The sequence below is a fragment of the Homalodisca vitripennis genome, chromosome 1 (genome assembly GCF_021130785.1).
Source record: "Homalodisca vitripennis isolate AUS2020 chromosome 1, UT_GWSS_2.1, whole genome shotgun sequence".
In the NCBI taxonomy this organism is placed as follows: Eukaryota; Metazoa; Arthropoda; class Insecta; order Hemiptera; family Cicadellidae; genus Homalodisca; species Homalodisca vitripennis.
Window position 1 is genome coordinate 113,839,352 of NC_060207.1, and position 24,899 is coordinate 113,864,250.

Consider the following 24,899-nt stretch of genomic DNA (forward strand, 5'->3'; position numbering starts at 1 on the left):
AATGCGATTACATATGTATGCAATTTTCTAAATGTCTCTTGTTATGTTTCCTAAAAAATGGGTTTTGTATTGATAGCTTTAAGTTTTTTTTTAAATTTGTATTCATAATAATTTATTAAATTATACACTATCCTAATAACCTTCAATGAGATAAAAATCTCAGAAACAGTTTAAAGAGGTATTTAAGTCTCAACCAAACTGTTTGTATTTTTAAGGCTCACTATGGTACGACGAATATTCCTATTGTTAGCTAGGGAAATAATTTATTGAATACGTGCACTAATTTTCTCTACAAATTTATTCTTTCTTTCCATATTGTACAACTACTTTTAAACCTTATTAAAAGAATTCGCAATGGCATTAGAACTTTTTGCTTTTGCCAGGCTAATAACCAAAGCGACATATTGTATTTTCACTGATTAGCATACTATTCAGCTGTAGAAAACCTCCCGTGTACCGTTCGAAATACTCCTCGCCTCCGTGATATGTTTGTCATTTGCCATCTTCTGAATAGTAGATATTCTTTTAATGCCCTCCGGTATTTATTGTAATGACTGATAAGGTCAGGACGATCCACGGCTCACTGCTTCCACATCTTGAAATATCTTGTATTCACAGGAAACTTTAGTATCCACAATCATCCAAGAGGCAGTGTACATATTAATGTGGTAAAGGGAAGAATTCATAAAAGATGAAAATGAACAAAATAGTTAGACTTTTATTGCCTGCAGCTTTAATATGTTTTCTAGTGATATTTAGTTTTTAATATAATTTTTGCGTTAATTTTGGAACCTTGGAGAGTTTCTGTAACGTTTGGCTAAAAAACTGAGTTTCAGCGTGTGAATAAAATCAAAATTTGTTGTATCATGTTCGATTTCAGTCGATGTTTGTTTCTCTACCCTAGGAAGCGCTCAAAGACATTTATTTGTAGTCCAAACGCTAAAATTAAAATTTCTTTTCTTCATACAAATGTCAACGTATATTACAATTTGCTGTTATAGGCACATCTAGGCATTGTAGATAATTCTACAAAGATTTTAAATTCAGGTATGTGATGAGAAATACTTCATAACTCTGCCCGTTTTGCACTCAATAGTTGACATTTAAGAGATTACGACGGGGCTGTCTTCAGCTGTACATACCTCCGTTACTAAAATGTTCGTTCACGTATATTACGGTGGTTTGTTAGAGAGGCTACTTGAAGGAAAAGGATTTGAAAGTTTGGTTTGCCCAACAGTGAAAGAAGACTAGTTGTAGTGACGAGTTGGACTGGATGCAATTAAGAGTGGCGGGAGTATGCTGTGAGGTAACTGGCGGTACAAATTGAGACCACAGGAACTGAAAGTCCCGCATACACGCGCCAATAAATCCGTCAAGGCTTTGACACACTTCTAATTTACCAAACTTATTAAGACGTAAGCTGCGTCCGGTTCAATTCCGTCTGTACAAGAATTTTAATTATACCTCACACAGTCTATGCTATTAAATTATAGGTAATTTTAGTATGTTTTGTGTGATATTTGAGATTGGTAGTGTAGGTGTTTTACAGCTGGTTTTAGAACATTACTTAAAGCTACAGTTCACAGTATTACTAATATTTTACAGTCTCTTTTGTTTTTCATTGCCGATATCTTATATACAATACAATGATTTATATCCCAGTCGTGTGTAAAGTCCTTCCGGTGATATCATGCACAACATGTGACAAAGGTTCTGGCCTGAGCAAAACAGATTTAGCCTAGCCGCCTGCATTTGTTTGCGGGCAACATGTCTCTTCATATCTAGTCTTTTTTGTTCGTGATACACTAGTATGTCATACATTTTACCAATCTCTGTTTTCACTGATTGCCGTTCCTTTCTAGTGGCTTGTTTTTTTTTATTTCTTCCTTTCAAGTATTTCGTCATTTTCTTTTTTCTTTTCATCAAGTCAACTTTCGGATGATTTCTCTTTTCTTCATGCTTTATCACAGTGTTTTGAATGAAGTTATTTTATTTAAAGCTTTACTCAGCCTTTTAAGTCTCGAGAAGCCAGAGGTGTCGTTATCAGTGACCCTTCTATTGTCCAATTTATTGATAAAGTTTTTTGTGTTTGTATGTATAACCTACAAACATCGACTTTATCGAATCACTAAGACGGTTAAGATTAGCTGAAACTCTACTTAGTTACTATCTTTCACTTGTAGCCTAGATCTGTCATGTCTAGATCTGTATGTATCAACATGGTAGCAATAAAGACGAACACGAGAAATATTTAAAAGGAAGTATTGGGGTTTCTTCTTTCATAGTTTTATTTTAATATTGCAATACTATTAAGATAACTACACGTAACACTTACAATAATATACAGATTTAAATATTAAATAATGATAACATTTCAGTAAAATTTAAATTATTACTAAGTTGCATACACCATTTGACTTTAGACAGACAGACAATCATACAGTAGATAAATTTTGAAAGATGATATACTTGTATGCCGCTCAACCAAATCACAAAGATGGACATTAGAATTCTTACCCAGCCACCATAGAGAACTTCTTTATCGTGTAAAAATTCAGTTTCATGCATATTTGAAAATCTAAATATTGATATCTTGCTCTCATACCATTGAAGAAATTCAGTGGAAAACACATGCAAGCAGATATATACAGGCAGGCGGGAGAAGAGAAAGTTTTACCAGGAGACAGTGTAGCTGACCAAAATAGCAAAAATTGTAAGTAATAGCAAAATTCATTTTCGATATATCACCTTTTTAGGGGTTTCTAACGCTCAGCCAAATTCTATGGAGGGACGTGCACTTATTATCGAACTCAATATTGCATATATAAAAATTGAAATTCGTGCTAAATTGCATGCAAGTCTAAACATAAGTTTTTCTCCCGAAATACGTACGGATAGACAGACAGACAGATATTTCATTTCCCAATCCCTTGAGAGATAGACTTCGGAAACACTGAGCCAATTAATACGGCTTAGCTAATGCCAAGCGCCCAGCAATTATGATGATACTGTTGCAATAGTGGAGTGAAAGGCTTGTGTCAGCCTAGCATATGTTTCAGTAATGTCCAGCCGAGTTGTCCATAGGTGTCACATTAGTCTTAGTGGTTGCGGACAGGTAGAAATAGATATGTTACGCCGCAGCTAGATTGGTATTGCATTGGATATGCCACGTAATCTGACGTCAGCAGAGAACGAGCTAACGTTATACCGTTGTTATGATATCCATTGCATTGTACGTCACAGCACTTGTTGCATACTTCGTTGGGACGGCAGGCAAAATGTCAAGTCAATATGTAATTCTATCAGGCTACCTGTGTTACTGTGTTACAATTTCATATGATTGTACTTAATTTGTTTACAAATTTATTTTATTGTGCGGTTTTCTCGTTGCGATAATGACAAATATGTTCTCCACTCAACCAAACATCATGCACTGACATGCACCATTATCGAACTTGGTGTTGTATGTATAGAAAAAGTCTATGAGTCAGTACGATTCCGAGATATCGTGTGAAAGACAGACATACAGTAATGCAATTTTTCCAGCCCCTCGAGTGATAGGCTTCGCTAACGCTCAGCCAATAAAGTTAAATAACCACAGAATATTATGGATATACACTGTACACACATTGTGGGTTGGTTATACAATACACCAATACATAATAATAAATATATGAGCAATGTGGAAAAGGGCCAGTGGACCCATAGTGTTAAGCTTGTTTAATATTTTGACATTATATTATCTAAAAAAGGAAGCTACTCCGGAGACCTCTTTTCTGCATATTAAATTTGTCGCATTAAAAGTCTTTAAATCCTATTAAAATTTTGTTTTAATCCAGCAGTGAAAAATATTCAGTGCTGTAGTTAATTTTGAATAGAAACATAAAAAATAAGTTTAAATTGCATTCCAAGTGTCCTTTTCTTAATATAAATCGTCCATAAGTTAAAATGGTGTGCGTTTTTTCGAGACGCACTCCCTCAATAACATACACTGAACAGGTATAGCATACGTGATAGCTGAAACAGTTGTAATGATATATAAATAACCTAAAACACGTATTTACCTAATGGCAACATACAGGCTGCTGATCAATAATAATCTTCGTAAAGTTCATATATTCATATTCAAGTTACATCATAGTCAACATCAATTTATGTTATTAATACATACATATATAAATTAACAAAAGTCAATTTAAAAGTAAGTTAACTTACGAGATTAATAAAATTATTACATCCCGACAGGACCTCTTTTGTTACGTTCTGCCGGGTCCTTGTTTCGGTTTATTTACCAAAGTTTATGAATTTCTTTTACAAATACAACACATATTAAATAAATGTGTCTTTTAACCATGACCTTTGCTGCATAAGTAGCGTTTCAAACATATGAAAGCAATTATTCGTCTAGATGATAGCCTTATTGACAGTGTCGTTTTAAATGTATGCTCCCTCACGTACATTTTCGGTAGAGTAGCAAAATTCTATGTTAGTTATTCCTTTATTTAATTTTCATATACTTATTAATGATATGTCATCGTCTATATAACTCATTAGACGAATTTCAAAAATATCTAGATCCAAAACTGTGAGAGATTTGTCAGTGCGTCGGAAAGGTGTCAAGTCAAAACCAGTAAACTCTAAACTACAATTATTGCATGTATATTTTTGAAGTAAAAAACTTCATTTAATTTTCAGTTACTGGAATCTCTGCATATTTATGTATTACAATACATAGTGTAGATCTAATGTTATTAAGGAAACTTACATTGAAGTTAATAGTGTCTTACCTCTTTTGTTTCCTCGATTTCAAAAGTCTTAGACTATGGAACATCAATCTACTGTCATTTTATTTGTGACTATTATCAAAACAATGTTTAAATTTTACAATAATCTGGTCTCAATAATATCCTCTACTTAGAATTGTAATATAGTCATCGCCTGTCTAGGGTTGTTGAAACTTCGTTCGTTGCCTACCGTTATACTCATCCTATTAATAGCTTTAAAATCGTATAAAATAGTTCCGATTCTCAATGTTCATTCTTTACGGACTTCTCTCGTGTATCATGAACTTGAACCACAAGCTGTCATTTCTGCAACCATAGTTCCGATTCTCAATGAACTCTCTCGTGTATCATGAACTTGAACCACAAGCTGTCATTGCTGCACCATAGTTCCGAATCTCAATGAACTCTCCCGTGTATCATGAACTTGAACCACAAGCTGTCATTTCTGCACCATAGTTCCGATTCTCAATGAACTCTCCCGTGTATCATGAACTTGAACCACAAGCTGTCATTGCTGCACCATAGTTCCGATTCTCAATGAACTCTCCCGTGTATCATGAACTTGAACCACAAGCTGTCATTGCTGCACCATAGTTCCGATTCTCAATGAACTCTCCCGTGTATCATGAACTTGAACCACAAGCTGTCATTGCTGCACCATAGTTCCGATTCTCAATGAACTCTCCCGTGTATCATGAACTTGAACCACAAGTTGTCATTTCTGCACCATGAACTTTACATGCCAATGCACCAGCACTAACTTGACCTCAAAGTGCCAACGCTGTATGACGAACGTGACCTCACGGTGTCAGTGCTGCAGCCGGTAACAACTGGTAACACGAGAGTATAAAAGGGCTTTCTTTCTCCGTCTTACAGGACTAGGACAACTCCTTTGAAATATTTCTGAATCAATAATTAAATTAAGATAACATTTTTATATCAGACGTTTGGTGTGGCTGTATCCATTCTTGGCAGTTACAGTCAAACGTACGTCCTAATAATATACTTCATCTCCTACCGTTAAAGATAGAAAGTTAGACATTGTATGGTATTTATTTTGAAGTCCAAAACAATTAAAAGGACGACTTTTTAAAAGGAAAAATGTATTGTAATTTAATTTTAAATGTAGTCCTTAAGTGATTATATCTATAATATTCAATTCTGATTCCGATAACTATGGCATTTAAAAAAACGTATTTATTAAATCAAAATACAAAATTTCTAAATTTTATCAGTTCCTATTTTGTTGTCAACCTATAAGTTACTGTAAATGGCTTTAAATTTAATTTCTCGTTCCTCAAAATTAGAAAAAAGTTTCAAAATAAAGGTTTTCCCAACAATTAACTTCAAGATTTTAAATGACCGTTCTCTGCAATACCAAAACTAATTAAATGCTATATTATTTTTTTAATATTGCGTTTTATGATTAAAGGGGAGATTTAATTGTGATCCGTTTCAGTTATGAATTTATTTTGAAAATACTGAATTTACTTTTGTAAATTATTACTACAATATTTTTTATTTAGACTATTTTTACTTTACACTATTCTATTTAGTTAATATATTTTTAATCTAAGCATAATTAGTAAAGGTGTATTTTAACACGATATAAGAGTATCCCTTTTATTTCTGTATTAATCATAAGTATCAAATGGAAAATTAGAACCTCCTTCAACTTGTATTAGGCAATAAAAGTGTCGTTGCGTGTGAGAACTGCAGCTAAAAATATGCAGGCATTCATAAAGCTAAAATTACGGCCCCCGCCTTTCTTATCTCCATACCAGTCCTTGGCTAGGCTTTTTATTTATGAATGGTCCCTTGTCCCACTGCACCACAGTACTTGGCCCAGTAATTTCCTTTTATATAATAGTAACACTTATTTGCATGAAATATGTCCTTTCCATTGTACTTTCCTTTAGAGGTGATAACATACTAAATGGTATTGCTTAAAGAACATATTCATGTTCATATCTCATTAAACGATGTATACGCAAAAATAACAGATTAGGGTTATATTTGCTTTAGGTCACTTACACTGAAAAATTTAATTTAGATAATTAAAAATTTAATTCAATAAGTTGTGTATGTATTTCTAACAGTTTTTGTTTCATCGATGGGAGCGATATATTTTTCGGCCATGGTCATCGCCTAACGTACAGCACATTAGAGTACGTCTACGTCTCAGAATGTATGTATGAACCTTCAATTAGCTCTGGTTATCACTTAATTCCACTGATCACTAATCTTCATATTGCTGCCTTGTAAGATATACACTCTAGACATTATATATCAGACAAAATATCAAGTCTAAACTCACCATTAACTCCACCTTCTGAGACAACAAAGAATGTAGACAACCAGGCTTGAGGCCATGGTCATCGCCTAACGTACAGCACATTAGAGTACGTCTACGTCTCAGAATGTATGTATGAACCTTCAATTAGCTCTGGTTATCACTTAATTCCACTGATCACTAATCTTCATATTGCTGCCTTGTAAGATATACACTCTAGACATTATATATCAGACAAAATATCAAGTCTAAACTCACCATTAACTCCACCTTCTGAGACAACAAAGAATGTAGACAACCAGGCTTGAGGCCATGGTCATCGCCTAACGTACAGCACATTAGAGTACGTCTACGTCTCAGAATGTATGTATGAACCTTCAATTAGCTCTGGTTATCACTTAATTCCACTGATCACTAATCTTCATATTGCTGCCTTGTAAGATATACACTCTAGACATTATATATCAGACAAAATATCAAGTCTAAACTCACCATTAACTCCACCTTCTGAGACAACAAAGAATGTAGACAACCAGGCTTGAGGCCATGGTCATCGCCTAACGTACAGCACATTAGAGTACGTCTACGTCTCAGAATGTATGTATGAACCTTCAATTAGCTCTGGTTATCACTTAACTCCACTGATCACTAATCTTCATATTGCTGCCTTGTAAGATATACACTCTAGACATTATATATCAGACAAAATATCAAGTCTAAACTCACCATTAACTCCACCTTCTGAGACAACAAAGAATGTAGACAACCAGGCTCGAGCGCATGGTTGAAGTCATGTTTAATAGAGAATAAAACTTTTTTAATACTTGAATTCACTTTTTGCCTCTTAATCGACTAACTGCTTGTAAAGAAGTAACGTACATTTTCACTAGGTACCGATAAATATTATTTGTATATAATAATAAAAATACATAATTTATTAGTCACAGTTTTTCAATAGTTACAAATAGATAGGAGACAAATATTAAAGTTATTCAGTTTTGAACTGCTTATAATTTGATTTGGTGTGAGCCCGTGATAAGTATTTAAACTTACTTCGCGTTTCTCTTGTGATTCGTTTTGTAAACACATTTTACTTTTATCCAAGCGTGAATGCTTCTTCTCTTCTGTAGCATTTGCGATTATCTCTTGACGCTTTTGATTCTCTTACTCTAAACTTTGATTACGTTATATTGTAGTTTATTTTCTGTTTTCCACTTTTCATTGTCTGTTTGAATCAGAGGTCTTTTATCCGAATTTGAAGAGTGTATTATTTGAATGTATTTTTATATCCCACGCAATATGGCAGGGAAAATTGTAAATAGTATACAGCTATTTAACATGATAATTTGGTAACAACCATTATAATAAGAGAGAGAAACCAATTACAAAAACAATTACTAAACAATAATAGATAACAATAGTCAGCTACAGCAGCATTACATTACATTAATTGAGTAAACGTTCAAAACTTGTTTTAATAATATGTCACTGGATTTGAGTTGATATGCAAAATGTCAGCTCGATCAACTAATGAAAAGTGGTTCAATTGAAGCAATTTATTTTTACGTCATGTAGATATACACACATATATAGAGTTTGCAAGCTAATAGTAGGAGTTGAAAAAATGACTGTTTTCTATACATTTTAATACCGCCATTTTTACACTAATAAAGATCATTAAATATTTTTTCGCAAAAATGTTTATAATACTAAGATCTTTACAGTGATGTACAATACGAAGTGTGTTTGTGTTTGAAAGTTTTAAGATTCAGTCCACTATTTTTAGAACATCCTTTATTTTTACAAAGTTAAAATGGTGTTTTAAATCTTATGGTCAATTTATTGGGAAACCCGTTTAAATTGAATCTCTACAGTTAGTAGTTTCATGGCTAGACATCTGAGGCGGGTAATACGTAACACCCTGTATATCAAGAAGACAACAAAACAGAGTAGTGATCCCTGGAGAACTCCGTCTGTAATCAGTGCAATAGATTTTAAAACGTTATTTAAATTTTTGTCTTGAATTCTACGGCTTGAACATTTACTAATTCGTAATGCTATTGCAATTGGTTTTTGTAATTGGCATACAATTTGTGGTAAACCATGTCAATGTGAAATACCGAACCTTTTTACATTCTCCAAATTTATCGAAAAGATCCATTACTGCATCAACTGTCGATTTAATCTTGCTAAAATCAAATGAGTCTTCTGAAATTTGATTGTGTTCACAGACAAACATTCTCTTAAAAATTTAACATTCTTCACAAAAACGTTTAACAATCATTTTTCTTTGTACGGTCGGCAGTTCACTAGAGAGCTGAAGAATATAGATATAAACACAGAAAAGTATATTTTACATATGTTGTCAAAGAGTTACAAAGTATGAAGGGAATTATAAATAATTATTACTAGCCTGACTTACCTTAAATCGTTCAAATTAAATTAATAGATGCATTTAGTTTTTTATTAACCCATTATTACGGGTAAGAAAGCTGTACTTAATTACAAGGTGCTCCTTCTATATGTATATAATTATACGAGTATATTTATTAAATTACATAACTATATCATTATTATTTTAATATTAAAACAATGTTAATGGGAATAAAACTGTTCCTTAATTATGTTACTAACAACACTTTTTTGCCTCAATACTAATTAGAAAAAGTTCCAGAACATACCTGTGGCATATATCCAACATCTGACTTCCTCCTAGCCCTGGTGACTATCTCCCCAGCGTCGAGATGTACTCGGCCTACGATACAGCTGAGTAGAGTCGTCTTTCCACACCCACTTGGCCCCAGCAAACCATAACTAAAAAAAACACAATTCTAATGTTCAACCAGTTCAATACAAGGTCCTGGTGATTATCTCCCCAGCGTCGAGATGTACTTGGCCTACGATACAACTGAGTAGAGTCGTCTTTCCACACCCACTTGGCCCCAGCAAACCATAACTGAAACAACACAATTCTAATGTTCAACCAGTTCAATACAAGGTCCTGGTGATTATCTCAACAGCGTCGATATGTACTCGGCCTACGATACAGCTGAGTAGAGTCGTCTTTCCACATCCACTTGGCCCTAGCAAACCATAACTGAAACAACACAATTCTAATGTTCAACCAGTTCAATACAAGGTCCTGGTGATTATCTCCCCAGCGTCGAGATGTACTCGGCCTACAATACAACTTAGTAGAGTCGTCTTTCCACACCCACTTGGCCCCAACAAATCATAACTGAAAAAACACCATTCTAATGTTCAACCAGTTCAATACAAGGTCCTGGTGATTATCTCCCCAGCTTCGAGATGTACTCGGCCTACGATACAGCTGAGTAGAGTCCGTCTTTCCACACCCACTTGGCCCCAGCAAACCATAACTGAAACAACACAATTCTAATGTTCAACCAGTTCAATACAAGGTCCTGGTGATTATCTCCCCAGCTTCGAGATGTACTCGGCCTGCGATACAGCTGAGTAGAGTCGTCTTTCCACACCCACTTGGCCCCAGCAAACCATAACTGAAACAACACAATTCTAATGTTCAACCAGTTCAATACAAGGTCCTGGTGATTATCTCCCCCAGCGTCGAGATGTACTCGGCCTACAATACAACTGAGTAGAGTCGTCTTTCCACACCCACTTGGCCCCAACAAACCATAACTGAAACAACACCATTCTAATGTTCAACCAGTTCAATACAAGGTCCTGGTGATTATCTCCCCAGCTTCGAGATGTACTCGGCCTACGATACAGCTGAGTAGAGTCGTCTTTCCACACCCACTTGGCCCCAGCAAACCATAACTGAAACAACACAATTCTAATGTTCAACCAGTTCAATACAAGGTCCTGGTGATTACCTCCCCAGCTTCGAGATGTACTCGGCCTGCGATACAGCTGAGTAGAGTCGTCTTTCCACACCCACTTGGCCCCAGCAAACCATAACTGAAACAACACAATTCTAATGTTCAACCAGTTCAATACAAGGTCCTGGTGATTATCTCCCCAGCGTCGATATGTACTCGGCCTACGATACAGCTGAGTAGAGTCGTCTTGCTTTCCACATCCACTTGGCCCCAGCAAACCATAACTGAAACAACACAATTCTAATGTTCAACCAGTTCAATACAAGGTCCTGGTGATTATCTCCCCAGCGTCGAGATGTACTTGGCCTACGATACAACTGAGTAGAGTCGTCTTTCCACACCCACTTGGCCCCAGCAAACCATAACTGAAACAACACAATTCTAATGTTCAACCAGTTCAATACAAGGTCCTGGTGATTATCTCCCCAGCGTCGAGATGTACTCGGCCTACGATACAGCTGAGTAGAGTCGTCTTTCCACACCGACTTGGCCCCAGCAAACCATAACTGAAACAACACAATTCTAATGTTCAACCAGTTCAATACAAGGTCCTGGTAATTATCTCCCCAGCGTCGATATGTACTCGGGCTATGATACAGCTGAGTAGAGTCGTCTTTCCACACCCACTTGGCCCCAGCAAACCATAACTGAAACAACACAATTCTAATGTTCAACCAGTTCAATACAAGGTCCTGGTGATTATCTCCCCAGCGTCGATATGTACTCGGGCTATGATACAGCTGAGTAGAGTCGTCTTTCCACATCCACTTGGCCCCAGCAAGCCATAACTGAGAAAAAGGCTATTTTAACGGTCCCACGTCCGGTCATGAATGCCCATTGGTCTTCAAAGATTTAATTATAAATGTTTAATTTTTAGATCTTTTTCGAATACTGAAATTAATTCAAAATTAAGGATAGCTCAATACTCTATTATAATTTATTAGCCTATATTGAGTGTGAGAATTATTTCCTTATGTTTGCAATATTGATATTAAATATAGTTTCCTAATTATTTTAAACAAATATTGTATACATTTCATGACTAATATTGACTACTCTACAGTGAGTTAGTTTAAATTTAAATTTAATGTGTATATTTCCCTAGTTTAAATACAAAATAGACCCTGTTCTGCCTTTAAAATATTCAATCTACTAAAATTAAAAACTCAATTATAATATCCAAACTGACATATAAACCACCTTTAAGCTAAAACCGTTTGTTCATGTGCAAAGTGTTTTAAAATCAAATTGGCGCTGAAGATAATTAAAATGCAGTTATAATACAGACACAACCAAACAAGAGCTAAGTTATGGCATAATAATGAGGTCCCGCCTTGGGCGGGAAACTGCCTGTGGACAATATTAATCGATCTTTTGTTTCCCTTCACAGAGTCTTCCTCCTGATTAATATTCATACAAGTGTTATTGCTTAATAACAACGGAACTCTATAACTCGTTGTAAAGTGATTCCTGAATAATTAATCATTATTATTTTTATGTCCGGCTTCGTCTCCAAATCTGTGTTTACTACTCACTGTTAACGCCTGTGGGCCAACACCCACCTGTAAGTAGTTTTGTATATTTACTTTGTCCACTAAATATACAAAATAATATGATATTTTGATATTAAATCGATATTATTGGATACAGACGTATCGAAATCAAATACTAACGTACATATCCTGGACGCTCATATATGATTTCTATTAATTTAATAAACATATCCGCAAATAAACAAATTCGATTTCTTATTTACACCTGGTCAAAGTAATACTATTTGGAGTAGCCTTACGCAAATTAAAACTTATATTGAATATTCCAACATTTGTAAGTAGTGAACTTTGACCCGGTGAGAGGGCAGTGAAGGGCAGCAATGGCAGTAAGCGCGTGCACTGTATGAGCACGTGCGCGCACTCCACTCACTCTCGTCCTGTGCCAATGTTTCTCAAATTTCACAGCTCTTACTTGTGCGTATACAGGTTCCCATTTTTTTTTTCTTTTTTTTTCTTTAAATGGACTCCAGACCGAATGGATTATTTTAAGTAAAATATAGGTTTTTGTCGTAATAAACTGTTTAAACAAAATTGATTTAGTCAAAGTTTACCATATTTTAAATGCAAGTCTTAATTATTTAGTGAGCATAACCTAAAACTTATGCTAAAACTAAATCGTTTGCTTAAAAGTGTGTATAACACCTACGTTTCGTGTTTTACATTCAGCAAATTCAAAATCCCAAAAAAGGATTTTTATTATTTTAAGCAATTTTTACTTTCATGTAGGCTCGCATAGATCACTAATAGTTTCGGAAATAGCTGTAAGGCCGTCTGTCTGTCCGCATATAAATTGAACAATTAATGAATTGAGATATAGCCTTGAAATGTTGCATGAGCCATAATTTATATACAGGCAACATCAAATTTGACTATTGCCTTCAAAAGATTTGGCTAACTAAGCGAAGTCTGACTTTCCACAAGGTAAAGAACGGGTTGATGTATAGACTTGGAATGTATCATATTTTGCTACCACTCAGTTGGTTGGAAAAACTTGTATTATTGATCTATATAAGTTTGTCTCTCTTTCGCAGGACATATTAAAAACGAAATGTACTATAGGCTTAAGTTTGAAGCCTTATAAGCTAAATAGACCAGTAGAATGGTCCAATGTGGTTAAATGGCGCTCTATGAAAATTGGCAGAGATTCAGCGAAGCTTAACTCTCTGCAGAATATATCAAGAACGAATTGTGCTATAGACTTAAAATTCCTGATGAAAATGCACTTCTACATAGACAACATCGAGTGCAATGACAGTGGAAACAATCTGTGGAATTTTGCTGATCGTTAGCGTAGCTTATTATTCAATGGAATATCTCAAGCTTTAATTGAGTCTCGAATAGCCTTGAAATTTGAATTAAAGTCGCTTCTAAGTAGGCAATATCCATCATCTTATAACAAATGAATTGTGATGATGTGGATAAATTTGATGATGGTGCATCTCCCTTGGTGAGATTTGGCTGAGCGTTAACGAAATAGTTTATGAGGGGGATATACTGAGAACAAAATAAGTTTTAACCTGAAGTTCGGAATAAACTTCATTTAGGATCGATTGCCCTTTATTGAATGTCCTTCATCTGGTTATGATGTCGTCAGGGATACGAGCATTGCCTTCAAACAGCGAGGGCGTTGTGAGAGGACAGCAGTCTTACTGGCATGGTTAATATAACTTTTAGTTATTTTTCATGGTAGTTATGTGAAGACAGATTTTCTGAAAATAGAATAAATTACATGCTACCAGGATATTGTTTAGATAGTGCCCATACCTTGAATGTTAGTGAAGTCTATTAGCGTACTTCTACGTTGCATTATAAAATCAGAAAAAATGTACTATTAACAAACATAAAAAATTATAGTGATTTTAAAACCAATGCAAGATATCCCTGCCCGCTCTGATGACAACATCGGCTAGCTTCATTCACTGATTTCTCTACTCTCAGCCTAAGCCTATCTCAACGTATTTAACTTTATTAAACGTTATTTAACTTGTAGAGTTTACTTTCCGTTTGTTTGTATACATGTAGTATAGTATAATAGTATATAACATTTTGATTATAATATGATGGAAAGAGACGCGTTAATTATGTTGACAATGCCTCTATACTAATGACTTCTTTTTGTATAATATGCACGTACATAACACTGCACACATTTTGCAGTGGTTGTGGCTTGGCATTCTTATTACTTACTTAGCATACTTATTACTTGCACTTGGTATACATTTGAATTACCTCCATTAAGCTTTCCGTTCTACAGCTAAGAGTGATAATTCTTATATTGTACCGATCTCGAGATGCTCGGGCCAATCTGTAAGAGAACAAATATAATCCTAACATCTAATTTTTAAATGTTCGCATCGCGTTCGACGTGTGTATTAATCACAAGATTAAAATCTTAAAATATTATATTATATACAATATGTTTTTTCGATATTTATTCAATAGTCTTTATGCCCCGATATGAAACTGCAGCCAAATCTTTATAATAATTTCCAAATATATATTATTAAATAAACTTGATAGATAATTTGCATTTTCTAATGTTTGAAGTGTGACATATTACCATTGAGCTTTAACACTCGAAGGAGTATACATGCTCTTAAATCTTCCTTCCGTGTCCTATACACTTAAATATGTTTACATGAGTGAGTGGCACCTTGCAACATTACAATATAGGAAGCTTGTGTGTCTCAAATAAGAGTCCTTGTTGCCGAGAGAGGTTAGATCAATCACTCATTTCTAAATATCTGTTTCCGGGCCAATTCTGCTGAATCGATGTTGACAATGCTATTTTTGCTCCCAATGCCACCTTTTCAAAAGCTATACATCAACGTCACCAATGTGACAGCGCGGTCAATGGTTAAGGCGACCTTTGATAACTCCAAAGGCCAAGGTGATAATAACAGTTACATGTCATATGTAACTGACATAGACCAACTTCAACACTAACTGAGGAAAGTACTACCTTGATCGGACAATGACGCAGTTCTTGTCTGAATTGGTGCAAGGACGACCGCTAAACTGCTAGCACTCATGGGACTTCGCACTTCCGGTTTAGTTTTGAAGTTGATCAGACTTGGCAAAAACGGAAACTACCTTGGCTGTACTTGAGCATCTGTATCTAGCGGAGGCCACTTCCTCAGGCAGAATTTTCACTGCAACAATTCTAGTTCGGTGACACAAACTATTTACTGGCGGACTTGATTTTCACCCCATCAGAATAATGTTAGATCCCAATCACTTTTTCTCCTTTATTTTTTTATTTATTATTAAAGATTTCTCTTTCATGTTATGATTGAAATACATTAAATGTCTAGTTATTTTTATACAATGATACTAATTATTGAGTAAAGTCTTAAAATTCATTAATTTCCGAAAGTATACTTAGCAAGTATATTTAGCAAGAAAAACATCAAAAGTGTTAGGACGTGTAATAATCCTTTCTTTGAATGAGACATTTAGTATTCTAGGTCTGTAAAATAAAAGGGTAAAAATATTTCAGATTTAAATATATTCTTACGAATTAGAACTCTAGGATTGATTACTGCAGCAGGTTCTTAAACAGATTACGATAACCTCCACAGAAACAAATAAATAAATAATACATGAAATTCATGTTTTACCTCATTTGAAGTGAGCCGTACACAAATTTTTGTACACTACTGTACTATAACTACAGATGTTTATGCAAATAATCTACTTATGTTTATTTGCTTTACTCTGGACTTAATACCAGTTTTTAATTTTTTGTTTCATTCGTGCCCCCCCCCCCCCCCACCCCCCCCCCCCCCCACCCCCCCCCCCCCCCACCCCCCCCCCCCCCCACCCCCCCCCCCCCCCACCCCCCCCCCCCCCCACCCATCGTTGAAAAAGTTAATATTGACATTTTTTAAATTTAGTGAAGCAAGAGTTGAATGTCTCGTAAATTCGTCAATCTCATCAAATGTTCAAGACGTCTGAATTAACTTTCAACCTCCCTAGCTTTCTTCAGGAATAGAACAATTTGTCGAAGAACAAGGGTTACTCTACGCTTTCACACCTATAGATGTAAAATAATTTAAAATCGTGGTTAAATCACATTAAATTTGATTAAAACAAAATTAGTTAATGCTTTAACAATACAATGTTTCCACATAATGGTTGATTACATTTTAGAGGGCTTTCAGTTTATATTATAATATAAAAATAGTATTTAATGTTTTCTACTTACCTAATTTATTTCCGTGAAACTTAACGATATTTTAATAAATCATTCTGATATATAAGGCGGAAGACAAAACCAAACAAATCAGCGGAGATAATTGAAATACAGCCATTCTTGACTTATAAATTGCGTAACTGACAGCACCTACTTTGTGTCATGTATATAGATTTGGGTTCCCATATACGTTTTTGTTCCCATTTTTAATAAGGTTGTTAATGATTTTTAAACGAGTAAGTGAATAAAAAAATCTTTTTGAAATGGAACTTTTGTAACAATATGTAGTATATGGAATCTAATTGTACATTTTATTCGTTGAGATTGGGCGCCTGCCCAGCAAATGTTCCCGAGAGGTAGCGAGGATGTGACAGCCATCTCAATCTATCACACAGGAAGTCTCTCCAGCATTTCATTCATACATTCGCGTCTAAAGCCAAAGATCTAAACTGTGGGATACATTTATTCGTGTTGCAAAGAAATATCATATTTAGATACTATTTACTATAATGCTTATCACGCTAAATAATCTCCAACAAATAGTCAAAATAATTTGATGAGGGGTTAAACAAGAAATGATTTTCGGGCAGATTTATTTTCGGGATTAAGAGAATACACAATGAAGTATAAAAAGAAAACCGATATAACATATAATGTAAGATACTAATAACAAAGTTTTGTTAAAAAAATACATAAATTTGTTATCTAGGATGGACATACTGTTAACAATTTTTAAATACTCTTAAGTTGTATAATACTAAAAAAATTCTAGTAACAAAACAAAATTTTCTGAAGGAATACAATTGGTACGAAACTGTTGTTAAATATATTTATTTAAAAAGTATGACACACCGACTTTGTAAACATACCGTTATATTACCAAATGTCTTTTTTTATTTTTAATGCTATTTTTAATGTTCACATTTTCCTCAAATATGAAGTTCCAGAACATTTCAAGGTATATATATACTCCTACTTTTATTTGAACTTTAAATTGGCGAAACTTCAGAAATTAATTGTTAGATAAATCTAAGTAGCCCTACATAAAAACAGTTTTAAAAAGTATAAACTTCTCAGGCCGCGAAGTAAATCTTAAAAAGTGTTATCGGAAAATGTTTTATGTATTAACAAAAATTTCAGTTGTTTCCATAGTGCGCAGGCCCTGGATTTTAGACTCACTTTGAGATCATAGCTATTATTGTTTCTGGTTATTTACATGGTACAGTCATTAGAGAAGATGTTGGAATGTGTCTGAGCCAGCCTCATAAGTGATCCGAAGGTGAAGAACATCATTTCTATTCAATTAACACCCACCCCCTTGGTTACCTTCCTATCAGGTGACAGTCCCGTAATCTAGCGACGGTTTAAACAGCTGGGACTGAGTATCTCCGACCATTAGTTTAAACAATATTCCACCCAGGGGGGCAACATATTTGCTAGGCCACCTATCGGCCTGGCCTTTCAAGTGACACTCCCCCACCGCTAAACAACCAACGCTTTAATGTCCGGCAGAAAGAAAATTTGAAGTTTGTATAATAATTTCTGCTGTTGTGTGCACACGAGCTAAATTAAGTCACAAATATATTGGAAGTGCAGCTTATTTCACAAAATAATTGATAATACGGCTAAGTACGATGCACTAAATTCTAACTAACTTCGGATTGTTCGATTGATTGCGTCCATTTTGTTAAATAATTACCAATTAGTAATTGTGTCCAGGTGGTGGTTTATTCAACTTTTGTTTATATCAATTCATAACCCATTAAATAATTAAACAAATAAGAATTACCTGTAAACTAAAACCTCCCGCTACTCATGATTGGTCAATTACTATCAGAATTCCATTCAGAATTTTGAGAGATTTCCTTACACTCTGAAAGGGATCCACTTCGGATCCATGAGAATAAACCTAAAGCAATATTTTTGTTACATTACCGTATCTATACGTATAAGACTCATCTTACTTCTTTCTTCTTCTTTGCCTTGTGCATCTTATATTTTAGAAGTTTTTTGGTTGTTGTGCTGTTCGTTTTTAGAATTTATATTTTAAAATTAACAGCTGTAAATAAAGATACAATACCTTTAAAATTTTAGACATCCAATAATTTGTGAAGGAAGCAGCAATTTTTTTTTCTGGACATTTTGCCATCGTTTAGGTTATACAGAAATCATGATTGTCCTATCCGTAAAAAACAAACTCTAAACAAAAGAAACACACTTTTTATCTCCGCTTTTCTACTTTATTAGAAGAATTAACATTTGAGTTCCCAAAACACATTTATTTTGGCATTCTAAATGAAATCGCTGCTAAATGCAGCAAAAACCGGAGAGAAGATAATGTAATTTAAAATACACTTTGAAGATACCAGTTGTTAATGTAATAAATTTAAAAATATTTAAAAATTAAAATAATTATTTTAAACATTACTAATATAGGCACTTTAACGAAAAATCGTTAATTAGAGTTACAAAACAAAATTGTATTATTTACGGTTTTAAAATTGTATGGTAAAATATATAATGACAGGTAAATCAAAAAAATTGATTTTATGAGACCATCATAATGCATTCTTAAACACTATGTATAAATTTAAAAAAAAAGGTAAAAATGATTATTACGGCGCGGTGGAATTAAAGGATACCTAGTTTAGTCTAACAAACGTTACCTGCATTGAAACACTGTTTCAACGGTCGAATTCAACAGGTTATAGGGAATTCCCAGTTTTCCTTGAATGAAATTTCATCAATGGCGGGCAATTCCAAGAGTGAAGGTTATGGGAAACGTACAAGTGTAGCCGTAAGGGCGCGGAGCGTTTAGTTAAAGTGAAGGGTTATGTAATGGACTTTCTCCTAACATACATTCTGGTCAGCGGCGGCCGATAAGCGGCAGAGACAGAAAGGTGCGGAGTTGTCAGTGCCGTGTCAGCTATGGAGAGTGCCTTGTCTGTGCGGGCGCGTACAAGCGCTACAGCGGCAGGTCAGCGTCCGTTCCCTCAAAGGTCTCCAACATGGATGTAGCCCCAGGGAGCCATGTTGAGTTACAGTTAGCGTGTTAGTTGAAAAACACAAAAATCAAAAACATACAAATTATACAAATTAAAAAAAATAACATACAAATTAGTGATACAAATTAAAACTGGAGGGAAATTTGGCAATGGTGTGGTGGTAGTAAATGGACAAAATCACACGTAAAACTACCTTGCATTTTTTTAAAAGGGAGTATGCTAGTATAAATGGTCAAAACTCTGCTTATAATGATTGATGTTAGAAATTAATAAATATTCCAAAGACTCAACACAACAGAGAGCTTAGTGCGAATGAATGTCTGCACACAACTATAATAAGCTGCATCAAAAGTTAATTTTTATGTATGTTTGTAGTTCTTAAATTTCGAGATTAAATGACATATTAGCTGTTTTCATTTATTTTATTCATGAGACCGGCCTGGTATTAGTAAATTTATAACTGAAGATTAAATAAATTTAAATTTTATACAAAAAGTAACATACAAATTAGTGATACAAATTAAAACGGGAGGTAAATTTGCAATGGGGTGGTGTAGTAAATAGACAAATACACGTAAAACACCTTGCATTTTTTTAAAGGAGGTATGCTAGTATAAAAAGTGGTCAAAACTGCTTATAATGATTGAGTTAGAAATTAATAAATATTCCAAAGACTCAACACAACAGAGAGCTTAGTGCGAATGATGTCCTGCACACAACTATAATAAGCTGCATCAAAAGTTAATTTTATGTATGTTTGTAGTATCTTAAATTTCAGATAATGACATAATGAGCTGTTTTCATTTATTTTATCATAGACGGCCTGGTATTAGTAAATTTAAAACTGAAGATAAATAAATGTAAATTTTTGAAAAAATTATGTTAACGAACTTGAAAAGTCACCGTAACAAAATACCGTATACAATACAAATATATATAGGGACCTAACTAATTCTTTATTAGAGGGACCTGGAAAACATAAAACATCATGTTAAGATCAACAGTTTACATTAAATTACTAAAAGTGTGTATATGGACGTTTACATGCTATCTGAATTCTATCTTAAAGCATCATGATAAAGTGTTCACACATAATAGTTTAATTATTCGTTTATATGATGTATAATTTTCTTTGCTAAATGGTCGACCTTGTCTTAGACTTTATACTACTTTCCAACACCTTCTAACATGTATGTTAAATTTACAAGTTAGTGCATATTAACTTGAAGTTTGAATATATCCACCGCTTGGTTGGTTATTATGTTGGAATTTTTCTTCGTACAATAAATAATAATTAATATTTTATAATTATATAAGTAAACAACGAGTAAACGTGAACAAAAAACAAATTTAAGTAATAATAAGCATAACCTTCTACAACGAGTTCACTGTAAATTAATTTGCCTTGTACCTTTAAAGTGGTTAAGTAACAAAGTTTCAAGATTACTTAAATATACGACAAAGAAATCGCGATGGCGTACCGGTGCAATTTTTCGCAGCGTAATCTTGACGGCCTGGCATAGTACTACCATTGATGTGACCTAACACCGAATTGGCAAATTCTTTGACTGGGCTTAATTACTAATCTTAGTAACATAGAAAAAAAGTTACTAAGAACTATAAGGGTTAGTTTTGGCATTTGTCCTTAAGTAGAATAGTGAAAAGAAGGAAATGTTTCCTTATATTATCTTTCTTAATATATCTGCCTTTATATCAGGTGATTTTGTTTTAGATTGGGATCTACACCTTAAAGAAGTTCTGTAATAGAGGACATTCTTTTAAATCCTGTGTCTAAAATATAAATTTCTCGATGTAAACATTAAAACGGTGCTTCAGAGACCACAACATATTATTTTAAATTTGTAAATTTAATAGTAATCCAAGGTTGTAAGTTTCCGAACTGAAACATGTAAATTATTGGTGTTTTACATCTGTTTAATAATTACGTTTATTTTGTCTGAGCGTTTAGGGAAACCTCTCCATGTCAGTTACTGATGACGAAACACATTTCTTAACTCTATATACTCACAGATATATGAGTTGACTTAAAGGGTTCAAATTTGGGTGGAAACAATACCTTTAGCTCTAAATCGAGTATTGCAAATCGATACATATTGGTCCTTTGGGAAGTCGTTTCTCTGCGAACGTCGAAGTCTCTAAGCTTGAATCTTGCGTATTTAAAGTTTAACCTTGTTTATTGGTAACACACACACAGTCACACCACACACACACACACACACCACACACACACACACACACACACACACACACTACACACACAGTCGCACACACACACACACACACAAGCACACACACACACACACACAACACACACACACACACACACACACACACTCACCACACACAACACACACCACACACACACAACACACACACAACACACACACACACACACACTACACACACACACCACACACACACACACAACAGCACACACTCACACACACACACACACACAGCTTCACACACACACACACACCACACACACACACACCACACACACTACACACACACACACACACACACACACACACACACACCACACACACACGACACACACACACACACCACACACACACACACAGTAACAACTTCGAAATTACTTTTACAATTTGACTTGTCAACTATTATGTAAATTTGCTTACTACCTTAATAACCTATAATTTATTATAACTTTATACCCCATTGTCTTATCTTACGTTTGCATTTAACTGAATAAAATTATTAAATTAAAATATACATACTCAGTGGCGTAGCGAAGGGGGGATCCAGGGGGTTCCGGACCCCCCCAAATTTTCAAGACATAATTAAAAAATAAAGCATGAGAACAGGAAAAAAAGGAGAGTTATATCATTACTCTTGTCTACAAACATTAAATGTAAATTGATTGAAGTGACCATTGTTTAAAAATATAATTGTCCTTTAGTTTAAATCATAAAGTATCAAACGATACTTTTGGGGCTCGACCTTTATCGGATAATGTAGTGTAATCACGGTATTCTATAGGGTGCGGTCACGTGACATCGCAAGGTAACCTGAACCGTAACACGGCGAACAGTTTAAATTAGCGACCACTTCGTTCAAATTTCGTCTTGGGGACGTAAAATGACTGCCTTAGAATTAAGTTACGAACGTTGATATATATATATATAAATATATATAAGTATATATATATATATATATATAAATATATTATATATAATATATATACAGGGTGAACTGCCGGGACAGCTGTTTGCAACAGCTGTTACATTGTTGTACACGTTCTAGGGAGATTGAGGTTATGTCATTGTTTTGAGTGACTTTACCATTTTAGTCACGATGGATCAGTGGTCAGTTTCAGCATCGTGTTTTTTGCATATGACACATTAATTAAAAATGGCGAATCCGTTATCAAAACATCCTTCCGACGACCACTTTTAATATTGCGCGAAATGACACGGTTCCAGCCGGAATACATTGCTTAAGATGGGAGCACAAGTTTCAGAACAACAGGAAACAGTATCAAAAGAAAAAGCCACCCGGTCCAGCAAGAACAGTGAGAACACCCAGACAACCATCGCTAGAGTGTAGAACTGCTTTGATGAAGAGCCCGGGTCCGCTCTGCACGAAGACACCCACAAGAGCTACGCATGAAGCGCGATCTGTCAGAATAATTTTAAAATCAATTTGAAAATTCATCCCTATAAAAAATGCCAGGTGGTACAGCAACCGAAAGAGAGAGGCATAACACTGAAAATGACAAAGAGAAGATTTCGCAGTACAAGTGCAGGTGTTGTTTACTGATAATCCTGATGTCATGATGTTAATGGCGACGAAGCTCACTTCCACTTAAACGTTCAGTGAACAAATAAAACTTTTAACGATATTGGGCTTCCTGAAAATCCATGTAACTTTCATGAAAAACCACTCCACTCTCCAAAAGTAACGGTTTGGTGTGCTGTAGGCCACTATGGGATAAATGGTCCGTAATTTTTTGAGGAAAATTGAAGTCACAGTGACAGAGAATTCTGCACGCTATGTTTCACATGTTGGAAACATATCTCAAGCTACAACTTTCGGAAGGCGAGGAATAAACGTGAAAAATGTTTACTTCCAACAAGATTGGTCTCACCCGGCTACAGCGCATACTGTCGCTGCATCGATTCGAGTTGTGAAGAAGAATGTTCCCTGGCAAGTTGATTTCCACGTTTTGGTGACGTGCCGTGGCCGCCGAGGTCACCAGATTTGTCGCCCTGTGACTATTTCTATGGGGGTATTTGAAAGCTTCGTGTCTATGTTCAACCAAACCACGAACATTATTGCAGCTAAAAGATGCAATCACCGAAGAGGTGAATTTGATTGACAAGACATGTTGATGAGAGTGCGTTATGATTTTCTCCAGAGGTTGGAAACCTGTATCCAGGTTAACGGCAATCACATGCATGATATACAGTCCTTTAAGAAAATAAACCCAAACTAGGATAAAAAGGTTCCCATTAAAACATATGTTTTTTTTAGAAATGGGGTAAGTTTTCACCACCATATATATTCCACAATTAAATAAATTTTTACTACATATGAAAATAAGGTTGTTATATATGGTGTCATTAAACTGTAAACGTATAAATTATTATCGGAAAAAAATATAAAAAATTACGGGAAAATACACTTTAAAAACTCGCTAAATTACCGAAAAAAAGCCTCTCTATAGATTCAAGTTTTGAGACGATTTTGGATTTCAACTGGTTGGAGTGGTTGAATGGTAAAAAGTGGTACTTTATAATATTATGTTAGAACCGGTGATTTTAGGTATTAATTCAACGGCCGACTAATACATATAGTAATATATCGAAAAAAAAAGCAATCTAAATCATTTCCGGTCGGAAAATATCTGGAGAAAAGCTCTACTGATTCCAGATTTTGAACGAGTTTTGGATTTCCACTGGTTGAGTCGTTGAGATAAAAGTGGTACTCTAGAAATTATGTTAGAAACATTTGATTTTTAGAGTATAAATTGAACGCCGACTAATACCTATATAATTATAGAAGGAAAATTTGAAAAAAAATCACTTCCGGTCGGTTAATACACCGGAAATACTCTACTGATAAGAGAGTTCCGACTACTTTGGATTTGACTGACCCTTGAGGTATTTATTTCATATTTCCCTTAGTAAATATTCCTCGAAATCGAAGTGATTAT

At 34.7% G+C, this 24,899-nt stretch overlaps 1 protein-coding gene across 1 annotated transcript in view; it reads right to left on the reverse strand.

Moving 5' to 3' along the window:
• Positions 1 to 9,885, reverse strand: part of LOC124369661 (ABC transporter G family member 23-like) — a 37,214-nt gene extending 27,329 nt beyond the window's left edge. Inside the window, exon 1 of the mRNA XM_046827715.1 lies at positions 9,759 to 9,885. Within this exon, the coding sequence (XP_046683671.1) occupies positions 9,759 to 9,767 (9 nt within the window). The 5' untranslated portion in view covers positions 9,768 to 9,885. The remainder of the gene's footprint in view (positions 1 to 9,758) is intronic.
• Positions 9,886 to 24,899: the final 15,014 nt, after the last annotated feature.